The sequence below is a fragment of the Taeniopygia guttata genome, chromosome 1 (assembly GCF_048771995.1).
Source record: "Taeniopygia guttata chromosome 1, bTaeGut7.mat, whole genome shotgun sequence".
Classification (NCBI taxonomy): Eukaryota; Metazoa; Chordata; class Aves; order Passeriformes; family Estrildidae; genus Taeniopygia; species Taeniopygia guttata.
Window position 1 is genome coordinate 90,252,372 of NC_133024.1, and position 13,918 is coordinate 90,266,289.

At 39.5% G+C, this 13,918-nt stretch overlaps 1 protein-coding gene across 15 annotated transcripts in view; it reads right to left on the reverse strand.

Annotated features, from left to right (window-relative positions):
* MCF2L (MCF.2 cell line derived transforming sequence like) overlaps positions 1–13,918 on the reverse strand; it is a 150,503-nt gene that overhangs the window by 63,743 nt on the left and 72,842 nt on the right. For 14 of the 15 annotated variants that reach the window (XM_030279823.4, XM_072933404.1, XM_012569619.5 and 11 more), the window contains one exon: positions 879–962. In XM_030279823.4, coding sequence (XP_030135683.2) covers positions 879–962 — 84 coding nt within the window. Of the gene's footprint in view, positions 1–878; positions 963–10,808; positions 10,830–13,918 lie in introns of those variants that run through there. The other variant, XM_072933393.1, reaches the window with a different exon arrangement.

Below are 13,918 nucleotides of genomic sequence, written 5' to 3' on the forward strand. Positions count from 1 at the left end.
ATAACAAGATTCAGTGAGCTCTTGCCAATAAAGCATTACATTGTTTCATTCCCCTGTTTCTCTGGATGCAGGATGGGATTCAGAGGGAGAAGGAGCCGGCATAGAGTCCAGCTCAGAGAAGTACATTTCCTTTCTGCTGAAGGAAGCAGGGCACCTCTGCGAAACCACTGATGCTCTCCCTTTTTGTGTACTGGAGGGAGGGCACTAGAAGGCCATAACTCCAACTAGTTCACAGCTGCACGCTTGTGAGAGCTTTTACAGGCAGAAGACTTATCAGAAACTTACCAGACACCTTCTTCCACTCAGCCTGCCCAGTGAGCAGAGGCACCATCTCCCTTTGCCCATTATCAGCCAGCGATGGACTCAGCACGGAGATGGACCAAGCTCAGCAGCCAGCGCTGCATGGCACAGACACAGCCCCCATCACCAGCCTGGCACAGGTAACCAGGGCAGAGACTGCCTGTGCTGTGTGCAAGTGGCTGTGCTGCTTTTGTGCATGATGCTCTGGGTAAACATGGTACCAGTGGTGCTTGCTCCATCATTTCAGTCACAACCAAGGTGTCAGCTTGGGCTTCAGTATCAAACATGACAGCAGTGCCCGTGGCAGCTGGAGCTGTGAGCTGAGGACTACAAAACCACAGCAACCACCAGAGCATCCATGCTGCAATCTCCAGTTAACTAGAAAATTACATGTAATTTTAAAATTTCCATTATACTTAAAGAAAATCTTTTAATAAACCCTTAAATAACAAGTCTTAGTAGCCTGAATTTTGAGATACTCATTGGTTCCTCATATGAGTCCTCAGAGACTGTGAAAGGACAGCAGGCTGAACCGTGCATATAAACAATGTGTATAGGAGGGAACACCATAATCTTACCTGACAGATAAGCAAATTGTTTCTTTAATTGGTCCTGAATATCTGCAGCATAGAGGGGAATGATATCTTGATGCATGATTTCATCTGTGAAGAGAAAAAAAAATTGCATTGCAAAGTCATTTTATGCAAAATTTCATAGCACCCATTAAAAAACAATAATGCCTAAAACACAGAAACTCAGAAAACTGTCTAACTTTTGAAAAATACATGAAAATCTTTGGAGTCTTTCAAGTGTTTGCCATGGGCAAACTTTTCTTTGACTAGCACACTAATAAAAGAGGAATTTACATTTACTGACATTTAGAAGCACTACAGAACTGTCACTGAACACTGTAAAACTAAGATTCCTGAGGAATGAGGTTAAACAGTGGGATTTTTACGCATTAAATTTACTTTTTATTAAAATCTTCTCAATCAAACAAAATCAAGAAACTTATGATTTCTCTAGCCTGTCATCTAGATTCAAATACCCAAGAAAACAGCATTAAATAAGATAGATAGAACTGGCTTGAAAGTACATCCTCCCCTTGGAAGCGCACACACACATTCTACCTCCACACTGAAAAGCAATGCTTAAGCTTTTATCTCAGCCCTTCCACCTCAGCTTAGTGACAACCATTCTGCTTTCCCAAGCTTTGGTTTTCTGTCCCAATATTTCAGCAGAGGCATTTCCCACAGCATGTTTCCAGAGGCCAAGCAGAAACCTGAATTTCGCTGATTGTGACAAAGACTGCGTGATAGAGTTGCTTCATTCATAAAACGAGATCTCATTTTTTACAAGGAAACAAGAAGTTTTACTCTTTTGCAATTCCTAAAAAATAATCATTCCATATATTAGCCTCATTGAAAAGCACAGAAGAGAAAACAGCTTTTTCTTTAATTGGTTATGAACACTTCTTTTAATTTGACATTGTACTGACTTTGCAGTTTTGGGTTTTAATGTACATTGAAATGCCATTAAGATAGGTTTTGACACTCAGAGCTGTGAATGTGCACAGGAAAAGTAAGTAAAAACCTAAAACTGATGTAAGGATAAGAGTTACTTGCACTGAAGTACAAGCTGAATTAGAGCTCTGGTCCTCAAGGACTTGCTGTCACTGAGGTCTTTCAAACGCTAGATCGTGAGCAGACAGACACTTCTATGAGTAATTCTCACATATGTAAAATTCTGAGAACTGCAATTATTTGAGAATAGCAAAAAAGCCACTTTCAGTTACTTCTTCCAGATAAGCAAGAACTTATACTGTGAAACAGAACTTCTCTGTTCTCCGTTGTCCCGTTGGGCAGAGGAAGACCCATGACCACTTTCAAGGTCACGCACTGATCAGAGCTCTTTTCCTGCATCCGGCAAACGCTGCCTGATCAGAAGACCTCTGCATACCATGCTGTCAAATCCATAAGTGGATACTTTTAACTGTCAAGTCATATTTCACCCAGACCTTCAGTTATGTCACCATGTCAATGTTTTCAACAGAACACTGAACACAGATGTTTCAAAACTCCAATCTCAGATGGCCAAGTAATTTCCAGAACCAATACCTGCAGTTGGACCCATTAACCTGAATATAAACTCTTACAGGATTAATGCCAATTTTTTGGTGGGAGATTGGAAAAGGGAAAATAACATCATCAATCTGTAAAATGACATCCTGGCTTAAATCACAGACAGACATAATTTTCATTACTGCATAGCATGGCATGTAGTAAAATCGTTGAATTTTGCATATGTAAGTAAATACATGACACACTACACTGTTAGAGGCAGGACATTCCCAAGGAAGAGAAACTATTTATGTATCATTACATAAGGATCACTATTTCCCCATGTAGCCCTGTGATCAATCCCACTGTGCCAGGTGAATAACCAAGGCTAGATTTAGTTGCTCCAGTGTTCCCTCTGACAGGAGCAGCAGCTTTTGCCTCCTGCACAGGTCAGCCCCACAGCACTGGTCAATTACTGCTTTACTGAAAAGACAATCTCTTCCTCCCCCTGGTTTTAAACTCAGTTTTAACTCAAGTGTAAGAGCCTGTCTGTTTGCAACTGGAGGAGCAGCACAGTGTGTCCACTGACAGACACCAAACTGCTCTTCCTGCTGCACTCCCCTCTACCGAAGCCATCTCATCTTGCCCTTGCTGATTTGGTTTCAAGACATACTTCTGAAAGCCAAGGATGCACTAAGATCAGAGCTGATTTTCAATAATTTGGAACAACCAAGATAAAAATAGCAGCACAAAAAAAGTGCAAGGAAATGCAGCTCTTGGAATTGTCAAACAGATCACATCCAGCAGCTCAACAGGATACATGTGAACCCACTATTACCACCCATAGATTTAGCCAGAAATCTTTCTTCAATGTGTTTTCCTTTCGAGGAGATGCAATTGTAAAGACTCATTGCTCTGCACCATTTCCATGACTTTTAGCACCCCTCTGGAAAAGAGAGTTCATCACTGTTTGGGGGTTCAATCTGATTTCATTTCAAGGCTGTCCATAATTACTTCAATATGATATTTCTTTAAAAGGATAAGGCAAAAAAAGTCACACATGCTAAACAGACTGTGAGAGCACACACTCCTTACTCTCATGGCCTTTGGGGAAAATATTTTCTTGGAAATATTCTTTAAATAGAGAACCTGCCACCTGCTACACTCTTTAGGGATCATTTCCATTTTTTTGTAAAGCTAATTAGGTGCACATTAAAATAGAGAATTACTGAAAATCTGCTCACTGTTTTGTAAAGAATTTTTATAGGATCAAATTCCACTTGTACTTGAATAGATTAAGATACATACAGCCCATTATTTTCCCTGTTCTACCTTTTCTGCTTTACACACTATTTTCAATGCAGAGACCTAAGAGTATGTCTGCTTTACTGCACCAAAAATTAATTACTGAAAAAAGTTGCTCATGTTTAATACATGCTTGAATATCCTGTTTTTCCTGAGGAGCTCACTTGAGAAGCTTAAAAGAAAGCCCCTGGGAATTATAGTACATCTGGCATTGTAGGAGATAATAAACAGTAAAATAAGGTTCTTTAAAGTTAGTACTGCTTTTTTATTATTATTTTTAAACCCCTACAAATAAAATGTGCAAAGGTTTTTTTTTTTAAGCTGACAACTGGAAGTTCTTTAAAAAAATCCTCACATTATCTAGTATTCAAATTATGAGTGTAAGAGAGTGCAGAAGTGTCATCTTACTAACATAAAGGAATCAGTTAAATATATGGTTATTACAAAAAGCCTTGCTCACTAAAAATGTGAACCACAATCTTGCAGATATATAATCTTCTAATTCAATTTAAAACTTGCTTTGATAGTCCTGTCTCAATGATAAAGGATCATGGCTTAGAGGGACTTGCCCCCATCCCATCAGAAGCACCTGACTGCATTTCAGATGAAGCAGGATGACAGATTTGAGCACGAAGGCACAAAGATAACTGGTGCTTGAATTACCTGGTGCCAGCAAGCCCTGAAGAACTTGGGATCTGAGAAAGCAATCAATGTAACCACAGTCAAGAATTCCCCTTATTGATAAAAAGCTCCTCTTTCTTTTCTGATAAAACTAAAACTCATCATCATTTGTAGTTTGTTAGACATGCAGAAGTAAATCCATTTTCACAGAAGACAAAGTTTGAGTGGACTCTGAACTGACTGCACCCACATTACACACACGGAAGTTTCTCAACATGAGTTGTGAGCCTCCTGTAACCAGTTTAATAGGGTTCCCAGCAAGCCAGCTGCAATTACACCACCCTTTGAGTAGTTCTGCAGGAAATTCTATGGCCATTCCTTTATACTGATTTGAAAGCCCATCTGTTTGTACACATCCGGACACACTTACGCCTTACAGCACAGATCCCAGTAGCACATCTGAAATCAAATTACAAATAATTTCTCTTCTTCCACTTTCCTTCTGAGTCTGCAAAATTTTCATGAAAACCTGTCTATGGCTTCTCTATGAAATCCATGCCATAAATTGAAGAAATATTTTATTTTCCTTAACCAGTTTTACTTTGGATCTCCTCTGGAAAAGCTTACCCACCCAAAGAGTTGAATGCCTTTTATGAAGGAGGTCTTCATTTGAAAAATCTCTTCATTAAACCACCCTCCCATCTGGTAATTATAAATGCAAGATCATGATTTTCAGAGCAGTCCCTTCATCTCTCTCAGCCCCAAGGCAAATCTTTCATTTCCTCATTCCTCCCTCTTCATCTTCACCCCCCGACCACCACTACTAACAGTCAGCTCCTTTGTGAAGCCCCCCTCAAGCAGGAAAGAACCAGAGAGCAGCACAGAAGCCCTCTTCTACTCTAAGCCACCTAAAACTAATGAACTGCTCAAGATGCCAAGTGAGCTTTCCAGCTTTAAAACTGAATTTTAAAAGTCACTGCTGGTTAGTGACAATGCCTGCAAGCTCAGTGCTTGGTATGCTCAGGCACAACAGCTGCAGACGAGGCTGCTCAGGTCCTCATGCTATTTATAGCCACACTAGGCTGATGACAGGAATTTCTGCAAGTGTTCATAAACCAAGATTTCAAATCTCACCATTTCAAAATACCTTTAGGAAAAGTTCATTCTGATTTCGTTTGACTACATCATCATTAAAATGATGGACCAGGAAAAGTGAGTGACTAAATTCAGAAATTTTAATGCAAAACACGGTTATGTGTGAAAGTGTAGTTGGGAAGGAACTTATCATCCGGGCAAAACAGTGTTTTTGCAACTTGTTTGTTTCTGGTGAGCTAAAATATCCTAATCAAGCAGAAAATGCAAGTTCTTTGCTTCTACCAGCATCCCAGTTGCTGGCACAAAGAGTTATAAAACAAACTAGTGCTCCAAACTGCTTCATATGGCATTAAGTGTCCAATAAACATTTTAAATCATATAGTTACATAAGAATTTGACTTTTAAGACCTTTACAGACTACAGCTAAGCTCTAGCTCCCATTTCTCTCCTAGTTAGAAAAGACTATTTTCTTTCAAAAGCCCTGGTACACAAAGCAGAGACTTAAGTTGAGATACCTTTTCTTTTAAGAGAATCAAAGCTCAATACAAGGTCCACTTCCATAGCATTGCTAACTTCAGTAAATTTTCTAAGACTGACTGGCCTATTGCCACAATATGCAGAGAACAGCATTACTATGTACTCAGTACTCCAACAGGCTAGGATGGAATCCCATGCATCTTCAGTGTTAAGTAAGGATCTACTGAGTCAAGACTTGGAAGTGGTATTGCCAAAGAAAATCTAAAATCTTAGGAACAATATTCCTTGTATTATAAGCCCAGGCACAGTGGACACAGACACTTATTGTTTGAGCAGTGTTTTAAATGTCTAGTGCATCAGAAAATATGACTGATCCTTCATAAAGTCCAGAAATTATATTTCTGCAGCACTGCTCATATTTCCTGAACTTTGGTGATATTTAAATTATTTCACTGAAATGAAACTAGGTAATTCCACTTCATTGATCATATCTGAAGAACACCCCAACTACTTCAAAACACACAAATTAATCCCCAAAGGCTACAACTCCAGAATTTAAATATGGGAGGCAGCAACTTGTCATGGGTTAAAGAACAAAAAATAAATCCCAACATCTTTACAGAAACCTACTGAACCCCTTGCTTTACTCAGGTAATTTTTGCTTTCTGCAATCACAATATCCATCTGTTTCGTCTCTGAGATCACAGAGTTGGGGATTTGGCACAAGACTACCTGCTTGTGAGAGTAAAACTGTGAGAATGAATGATGGTTTGGTTTCAGATAGGGAGATTAAACACTGATCCTTCCTTTAAAAAAAGAAGTTTCGAGGTAAGCAGAAAATACAAAGCTGTTACCTTGGCCCAAAATGACAAGAGGCGTAACAGCTACCATTTTCTTGAGTTGAATTTTTAAATACCTGCTCGAAAGCACACCTTGGGAGCCAACCAAGATTTTGGCTTCTTTCAAACTCTAGTATTATTGGATTTGACTGCTTATTATATGTGCCAAAGTATTTTTTTTCTCTTTCTTCTTCCACCTCCCCTTTTGTGAAAGGCAACGAAGTTCTTCATCTTATTTTGCCAAAATAACATCCCCTCAAGGCACAAACATGAGAGGAAATACAACACCCTCTCTTTTGTATATAATAGATGATTTCACAGGATACTATGAGTGTTAAATATTACAGCTTCTTCCTCCTCTGCTTCATCAGTCACACCTACTTGACACACTACTCTGTAGCCCTCAGCTTGTCAGGGAACACCTTTAAGTTTGGATATGGCTTACAAGAAAAACCAAACTAGCTAAACTGTAACCAGAAGAAAGTGGTGTAATAATTAGAAAGGTAATCTAGGGATCAAACCCAAACTCTAATATTTCTTTGTTCTTGAAGAAAATCCAAAGAAGACAAAAGGTGAGAGGGGTATGGGTTGTAATTTTGTAAAACATCTCAAAGTGTTACCAGTTACAGCAATTTTACCATGCTTTTGCTGCATGCATCTTCAAGTGCGCCCATTCTGTTTTGTATTAAGCACAAAATTAAGTTTGTATTAAGCACAAAATGGACTTAAAGATAAAGCAGCATCAGTGTCAAGTGTACCTACTACCCAAATGTAGGAGAAACCTCATGTGCACAGCATGCTCTTACTATTGCCACAACAATCTTGCTCTCTTCTTTCCAGGATGTCCTGAAGGAAGCCAAGCCTGCTGGTAAGCCCTTTTCTGTTCTTTCAGGATAGTTTCAGACTGCTAGGAACCACTTAAATATTGCCAAAATTGCAGCATTGTTAACTCCCCAATACTGCAAATCATGCTGAATGTACAGAATAAAAATACATCTGAAGCATTATATGTACTTAGTACCTACAAGCAGCAGATTTTGCAAAAAGCAAAGATTTTTTTTTAAATGGAGAAATTAGAAAAAGACTGAGCAGTAGAGAATGCTCCCCTAGCCAGGACTGAAGTGATAAGAAGGGAAATGACCCAGATGTGTTTCACTCAGTACTTTAGCAAGCAAGCCTCTATGGAATAACAATGACATTAGCTTTTGCCAACTGCATTTTAATAAGATTTAATACTCTGAGAAAATTATTACAGGAATTCTGCTTTCTAAATACTAAAGCTCTGCAAAGAAGCAGAAGTATTACAAACACAGAAAATGGAAAAATGAACTCTCAACAGAAGAGCCACATGCAAGCTAAAGGATTCATCTTCAGTGAGCCTTAAAAACTAATGATGCAATCACTCAGCTTAAACATATATGCTGAAGTGGACATGTTGCAGAGAATTAAAGCAGAGATTTGTCTCCACCAAAACCACCTGCTTTCAACTCTTCAGAAAAATACATATCTCAAAGCAAGCCTCAAAGTTTTAACTGAAAAGTCAACACACATAGGACCTGTGTGTGACTATGAATACCTGGCAATTCTACTACACAGAACGCTATTTTTCTGTGTTATTTTGGAAGCATGGTAAGTTTTTAAACATTGAGTGATTTTTGTTTGTTCAAAAAGCAAAAACCAAACACTTTTATAAAGCAGCTAAGTGGTAAAATCTTATTGCTTATTGTACACATCTGTTCTGGAGATAAATTATAGCAGCGCTAACTATTGTGAGGTTGCACAGAATGGGTTGGGTTGGAAGAGATCTTCAAAGATCTTCTAGTTCCAACCACACTGCTGTAGGCAGGGACATCCTCTCCTGGACCAGGCTGCTCAAGACCCCATCCAACCTGGCCTTGAACACTTCCAGGGTGGGGCACCCACAACTTCTCTGGGCAACCTGTTGCAGTGTCTCACCATTCTCACTGTAAAATTAATTTTCCTCTGTATGCCCAATTCAAGCCTCATTCAATTTAAAATTAGCATTCTTGTCCAGTCATTGCAGGGCCTGGTAGTAAGGTTTTTCTTGACTATTATAATTTCAATAACACAGAGGATGGTGAGAATAACTTCCAAGAGACAATATATTGTTTTCTAGTACACACAAGTAAAGTTTTTCATGTAACTATACATCTATAAAGTAATGTTTTGAAAAGGAATGTGTGAGTATGAGAGAGAAGGACTATGTGTTCACTAAGAGGCTTGTTTAAAGCTGTGTACTAGTTTTCAGCTAAAACATTTACTTGTAAACTTCCCAGTATTTGGGACTCTGATTATAGATTACTTATAAAGAAGAGATTGCTGAATTCACAACTCAGCTGGCTGCCCCACCTTACCACACAGATGACCGAGTTGTTAATGCTCTTGAAGCACTGAATAGTGCCATGAAAAAGATGAAACGTGTCATGCCTCTCTAAAGCACTGCAAATATGAACTACTTCAGTTAGTTCAGAAGCAGGACGTAGATACAGTTCAGTATCTCCCATAGACAGCTACAGAATCATTTAGTGCAATAGAGTCAGCCTTGCTGAGACCTTTCCTTCACTTATGTTTTCTCCCTTCTGCTGACTGTAGGCACAAAAAATACTCCATACAAAGCTCAGGAGAAAGGGAAAGAATGGTTCCAGGGAACGGGACAATCCTTCTGCCCATTTTGAGCAGAACATTCCAACAGCTCTCCAGAAAGGAATGATGTCTGGCACACTGAACATGACCACAAGAAGTGGTGGCAGTCAACAGATGAGAATCAAGCCTTGGCAGTTGCTAACAAAAGCCCTGCTCACTTATTTCTCAGTGATCAAATACAAATGAAAACACCCTATTTTAAACTTGGCAATTTACACAAGTAGCCCTGGCATGGTTACATAGACACCACCATGATCTGACAAAAAACACTCCCTGGTTCTACATTCACTGTCTCCTACAGTAATCAGTGGTTTCCTAAATCCACCCCTCCCCTCTCAGGGATGCAGATGAAGATGCACATAAAGAACAAAAATTATTCAGGCTGATTACTCCACCCTTTCCATCTGATTATCCTCGTCTTTCTTAAACCTTTCATTCATTCCTCCTAAGCAGCATGCCTTTTAGTATTACCCCTGGTAGCATCAAGCACTGCTTGAGAAGCAGAGCACTCAGACTCACGTGTTGGTAATTAGTAACACTAATTAAAGATTAGTAAGAAGATCCACCCTTTAGTTAAAAGACCCACCCTTTACATACCTGTTTTATTTAAATCTGACATTTCAAAAGCAGCAGTATTGGAAAGTTAGACACCATTCCATGGGCTTGTGGCTCTGTCTCCTCTGCAATAGTCATGCATACCAAAAGCAGAAAACAGAACTGGGAGTGTAGATTCAGGCACCAGAATAAGGACGCAATTTTTGCTTGTCCCGGTTCCACAAAACATGCTTTCATTTTGCAATGGACTGTGGCTACACTATTAACAGCAAATAATATCTCTACTATTTCATTATCCCTTAACAGAAACAATATTTCTATAGAAAGCTCTGACTGAAGGAATTAAAGAAATAATTCATTTTAGATCAACCCGCCTATACTAACAACCAGGGGATGCCAAACTCTATCCTGTGAAAGAAACATTGCTTTTTCTCTACCTCCGACAGGGATCAGGAAAAATTATTTATCTGATAGTCACACAAAATGCAGTGAATCGAAAATTAAAACACACTGTGCACCAGAAAGAGCAGGACAGCTCTCTGCAAAGGCAAATTCTCCTTGTAAGCTTTAGCAGCTGTTCCGATCACCATAATCACAGCATGAATGAATCCTGAGCAAAGTACCTTCCATGCAAAATACAGGAACAGAGTTTGTGGATAGGTGTACTGAAAGATATATCTGCAAATAAAATTATATACTGCAAATTTACACAAGGACAGAACACACATACACCCCAATAAATTATATTTATACATGAATGCACACAAGCAGAATACAACTTTTCCCTTTGTACTAAAACAGATCCCATTTTTCTCAGTAGGAACATTATCTGCCAAAGTTCCTGTCTGACCTGCAATCAAGCAACTAAGAAAATCTGAAATACAAGACACACCTGTGCATTTCTTCAGAAGCAGCCACAATTCAGCAATATCTTTGTAGAGCAAGGAGATCAGGCTTAAGGTTATATTGCTTCTAATCGATTTAGAGCAAAATAGTTCCGTGGACAGTGACCTATTTATCAGTGAGCTCATCCTCAGTGCAAAACGAGAGCGCAAAACTCCATCTTTCACTTGAAGCCAAGCCACTGGGGGCACAATGCCTTTCTTCAAATTACATGCAGAGTAAGTGTGCCTGTCAGCAGGCTCAGAGGTCCTCCGAAGGGCTTGCTGGCTGCTGGCTACCATTTTTTGTCTTCCTGCATAAAGCACTGGCATGCATTAGATGCAAGCTGCTTGCTTTAAATATGAACACATGCACTGTTCAAACATTATCAGTGTAAGAATGCATTAGAAAAATAATCCTAAATGTGCTTTGTCAGAAACCCTCCCTTTAAAAGCTGTAGTTCTAACAAACAATGGTACAGTAAATCTAGTATTATTATCTTTTTCTACCACCCACCTCTACTCCACACAGGGAAATTAACTACCCTTTTTCCAATGAACCTTTAGCTAGAAAGCTCCCCAGAAATACAGTCAGCTTTTCCTGTTTGTAACATGTCTTTGGTGGAACTGAACTGGGGTGTTTTCATTGGTGGGAAACCCATCAAACACCTGTTCCCTATGAAGGAGCCTACCCAAAGCAGCAGGAGCTGACAAAAAGGCATTTAATGTGTGGAAATACACCAAAATCTTATGAACAAGACAATGGAAAATAAGGCAACAGAAAATAAGGCAACAAATGACAAAATAAACTAGAACAGAAGTATTCCATATGACCTTTCAGACATGAATCCTAAGCGGACTTGCTTTACCTGATCCTTTGAAGTAATTGCCCAGTGACAGACTACCCGTTAATTAATACACACTTGAGATTAGTTATCAGCCATTCAGACTCACTAATACTAAGAGTGAGCCAAGAGTGACAGCAACAGCCATATGAAAACAAATGGATTGTTTTTCTTCACTTCACAGTGTTGTAAGAGTCCTCTCCCAACAAGAGAGGTCAAGGAAAGAGGACATCGAGGATAAAAAGCTTGAATTGATGGTTACATCTGTTCACAAAATCCCATTTGCAGATGGGAAAAAGCTCAATTTCTGCATTGGCACTCCCAGCCATCAACCAATCCCATAAAAGCAAAGCAAAACAAACCCAGGTCACTCACAGACCACACTAGAGGTTATTTTCTGAAGCACCCTATATCTGTACTCCTACCACTCATCTGCCATGGGCAGGAACTGTTGGTAATCCCACAGCAGTGAGATGTATTCTAACAAATCTATCATCTATACAAGCGCTCTATTCAGTGCATGACATTAATATGTGACCTGAAGAATATAATCATGGTAATTTATTTTCAGTGCTGCTGTTTCATTTTGGGGTTTTGTTTTGTAATAAGCCAAAACACAAGAGTTTTTAAAGCAATAGCAGATGTTTTTAAATAAAGGTAGATTTAGAAGAACTGACACTCCTTAGAAATATTTTACTTAACTATTCTGTATTTTATGAGTGATTAGCACATTAGATTGCGCATAGAGTTAAAAATTAGTGAATGAGTCTTCACACCACTCCCACAAGTCAAGTAAATACACTCACATGTGCAAGCTGAGATGGAGCAGGTGACCCCTCTTAGATCAGGTAACAGCATCTGTTGCACTGTCAGACACAGGATCTATGTCTCAGCTCTAAGCCCAGACCCCCTCCTTTCCAGGGCAGCCACCTAACCCGCTGGGTGGAGCGTGCTCCCAGATCAGTATCATTACATGTACTCCTCAAAGATCACAATTCACAGCATTTTTATTTCTGGCTGTTGCACTACAGCACGGCTCCAGGAAGAAGAGTCTCAGATACCTGATGCAAATATACACACTGATATTAACTTCTTACTTACCGGCACCAAGCTGCTATCAAACAGTGGGCAGAGAGTCCACTGCAATGTGCTTGGCTGACCAGATACTTCTGTTAGTAGTGGCATGGGCTTGGTGTTACCTGCAGTACAGCATGCAGGAAATATAACCCTTATTATCTGATTGATAATAAATGATGATAAAGCAGACACAAGAACACTTTCCAAACATCCGTAGAGGGGGAGAGGAAGTTTTATAGCATTCCTTCAGAGATTAAAACCAGGCAAAAGAGGATCTACACCCTTGTCCAGATAGAAATTACTCCCACCTAGATCCACACAATAAGATCTAGGAACCTGATACTTTGGCAAGCTGGATACTTCTGTAAGAAAAAAGAAATACAAAACCAAAAAGCCCTCCATGAATGTAAAAGAAGAAAAACAAAGATGTATAGCATGTTGGTTGTACTTGTTCTCATTGTCAAGACAGAGAGGAACTATAAATCCTTGTATTAATCAACACTGACTGCTTCAGAGTCCCTTCATGCTGTACCCAGTTGTGGACACCCACATTTTAACAGGCTTTTGCCTTCATATTTCACATCAGAGAAAACAGTAATTCAGGTGAAAAATTAATACTAGTTTAAAAACAATTTAATTTTTGGATTAGCATAATAGATACCAGGAACAGTCATCCTCCAGGCTCTCACCTAGATTACACCTTCCTAGCCTTAAATCTCCATGCCCCACGGTTACGTATATTATAGAATCATGGAATAGTCTGGTTTGGAAGGGACCTAAAAGACCATCTAGTTCTAATCTCTGTGCCATGGGACACTTTTCAACTAGGTTGTTCAGAGTTCCATCCAACCTGGCCCTGAACACCTCCAGGGTTTTGTTTTTTTCCCAGACTGACCAAGATGTAATAATGTCCATGGCTAAGACTGCCAAAATAAAGCACTGTATGCTCCAATCCTGCTATCTTTCAATCTTGACCAACAAGGCACACTTTCACCTCCCTCTTTTAGAGACCAGTGTCTTTAGACTTAGCAACACACATGAAGAAAAAGTACATACAGAGAGCTCAGTGTTTGCTGTGCAGGGGCCTTGGAACCTGCCCCCCACTCTGCTGGAGGAACAGAAGCCCACAGAGTGTCTCTATGAAACTTGGTCTCAGATGCCTGGTTAAAAGGTGTTCAGACAAAAGTGATTTTTTCCCC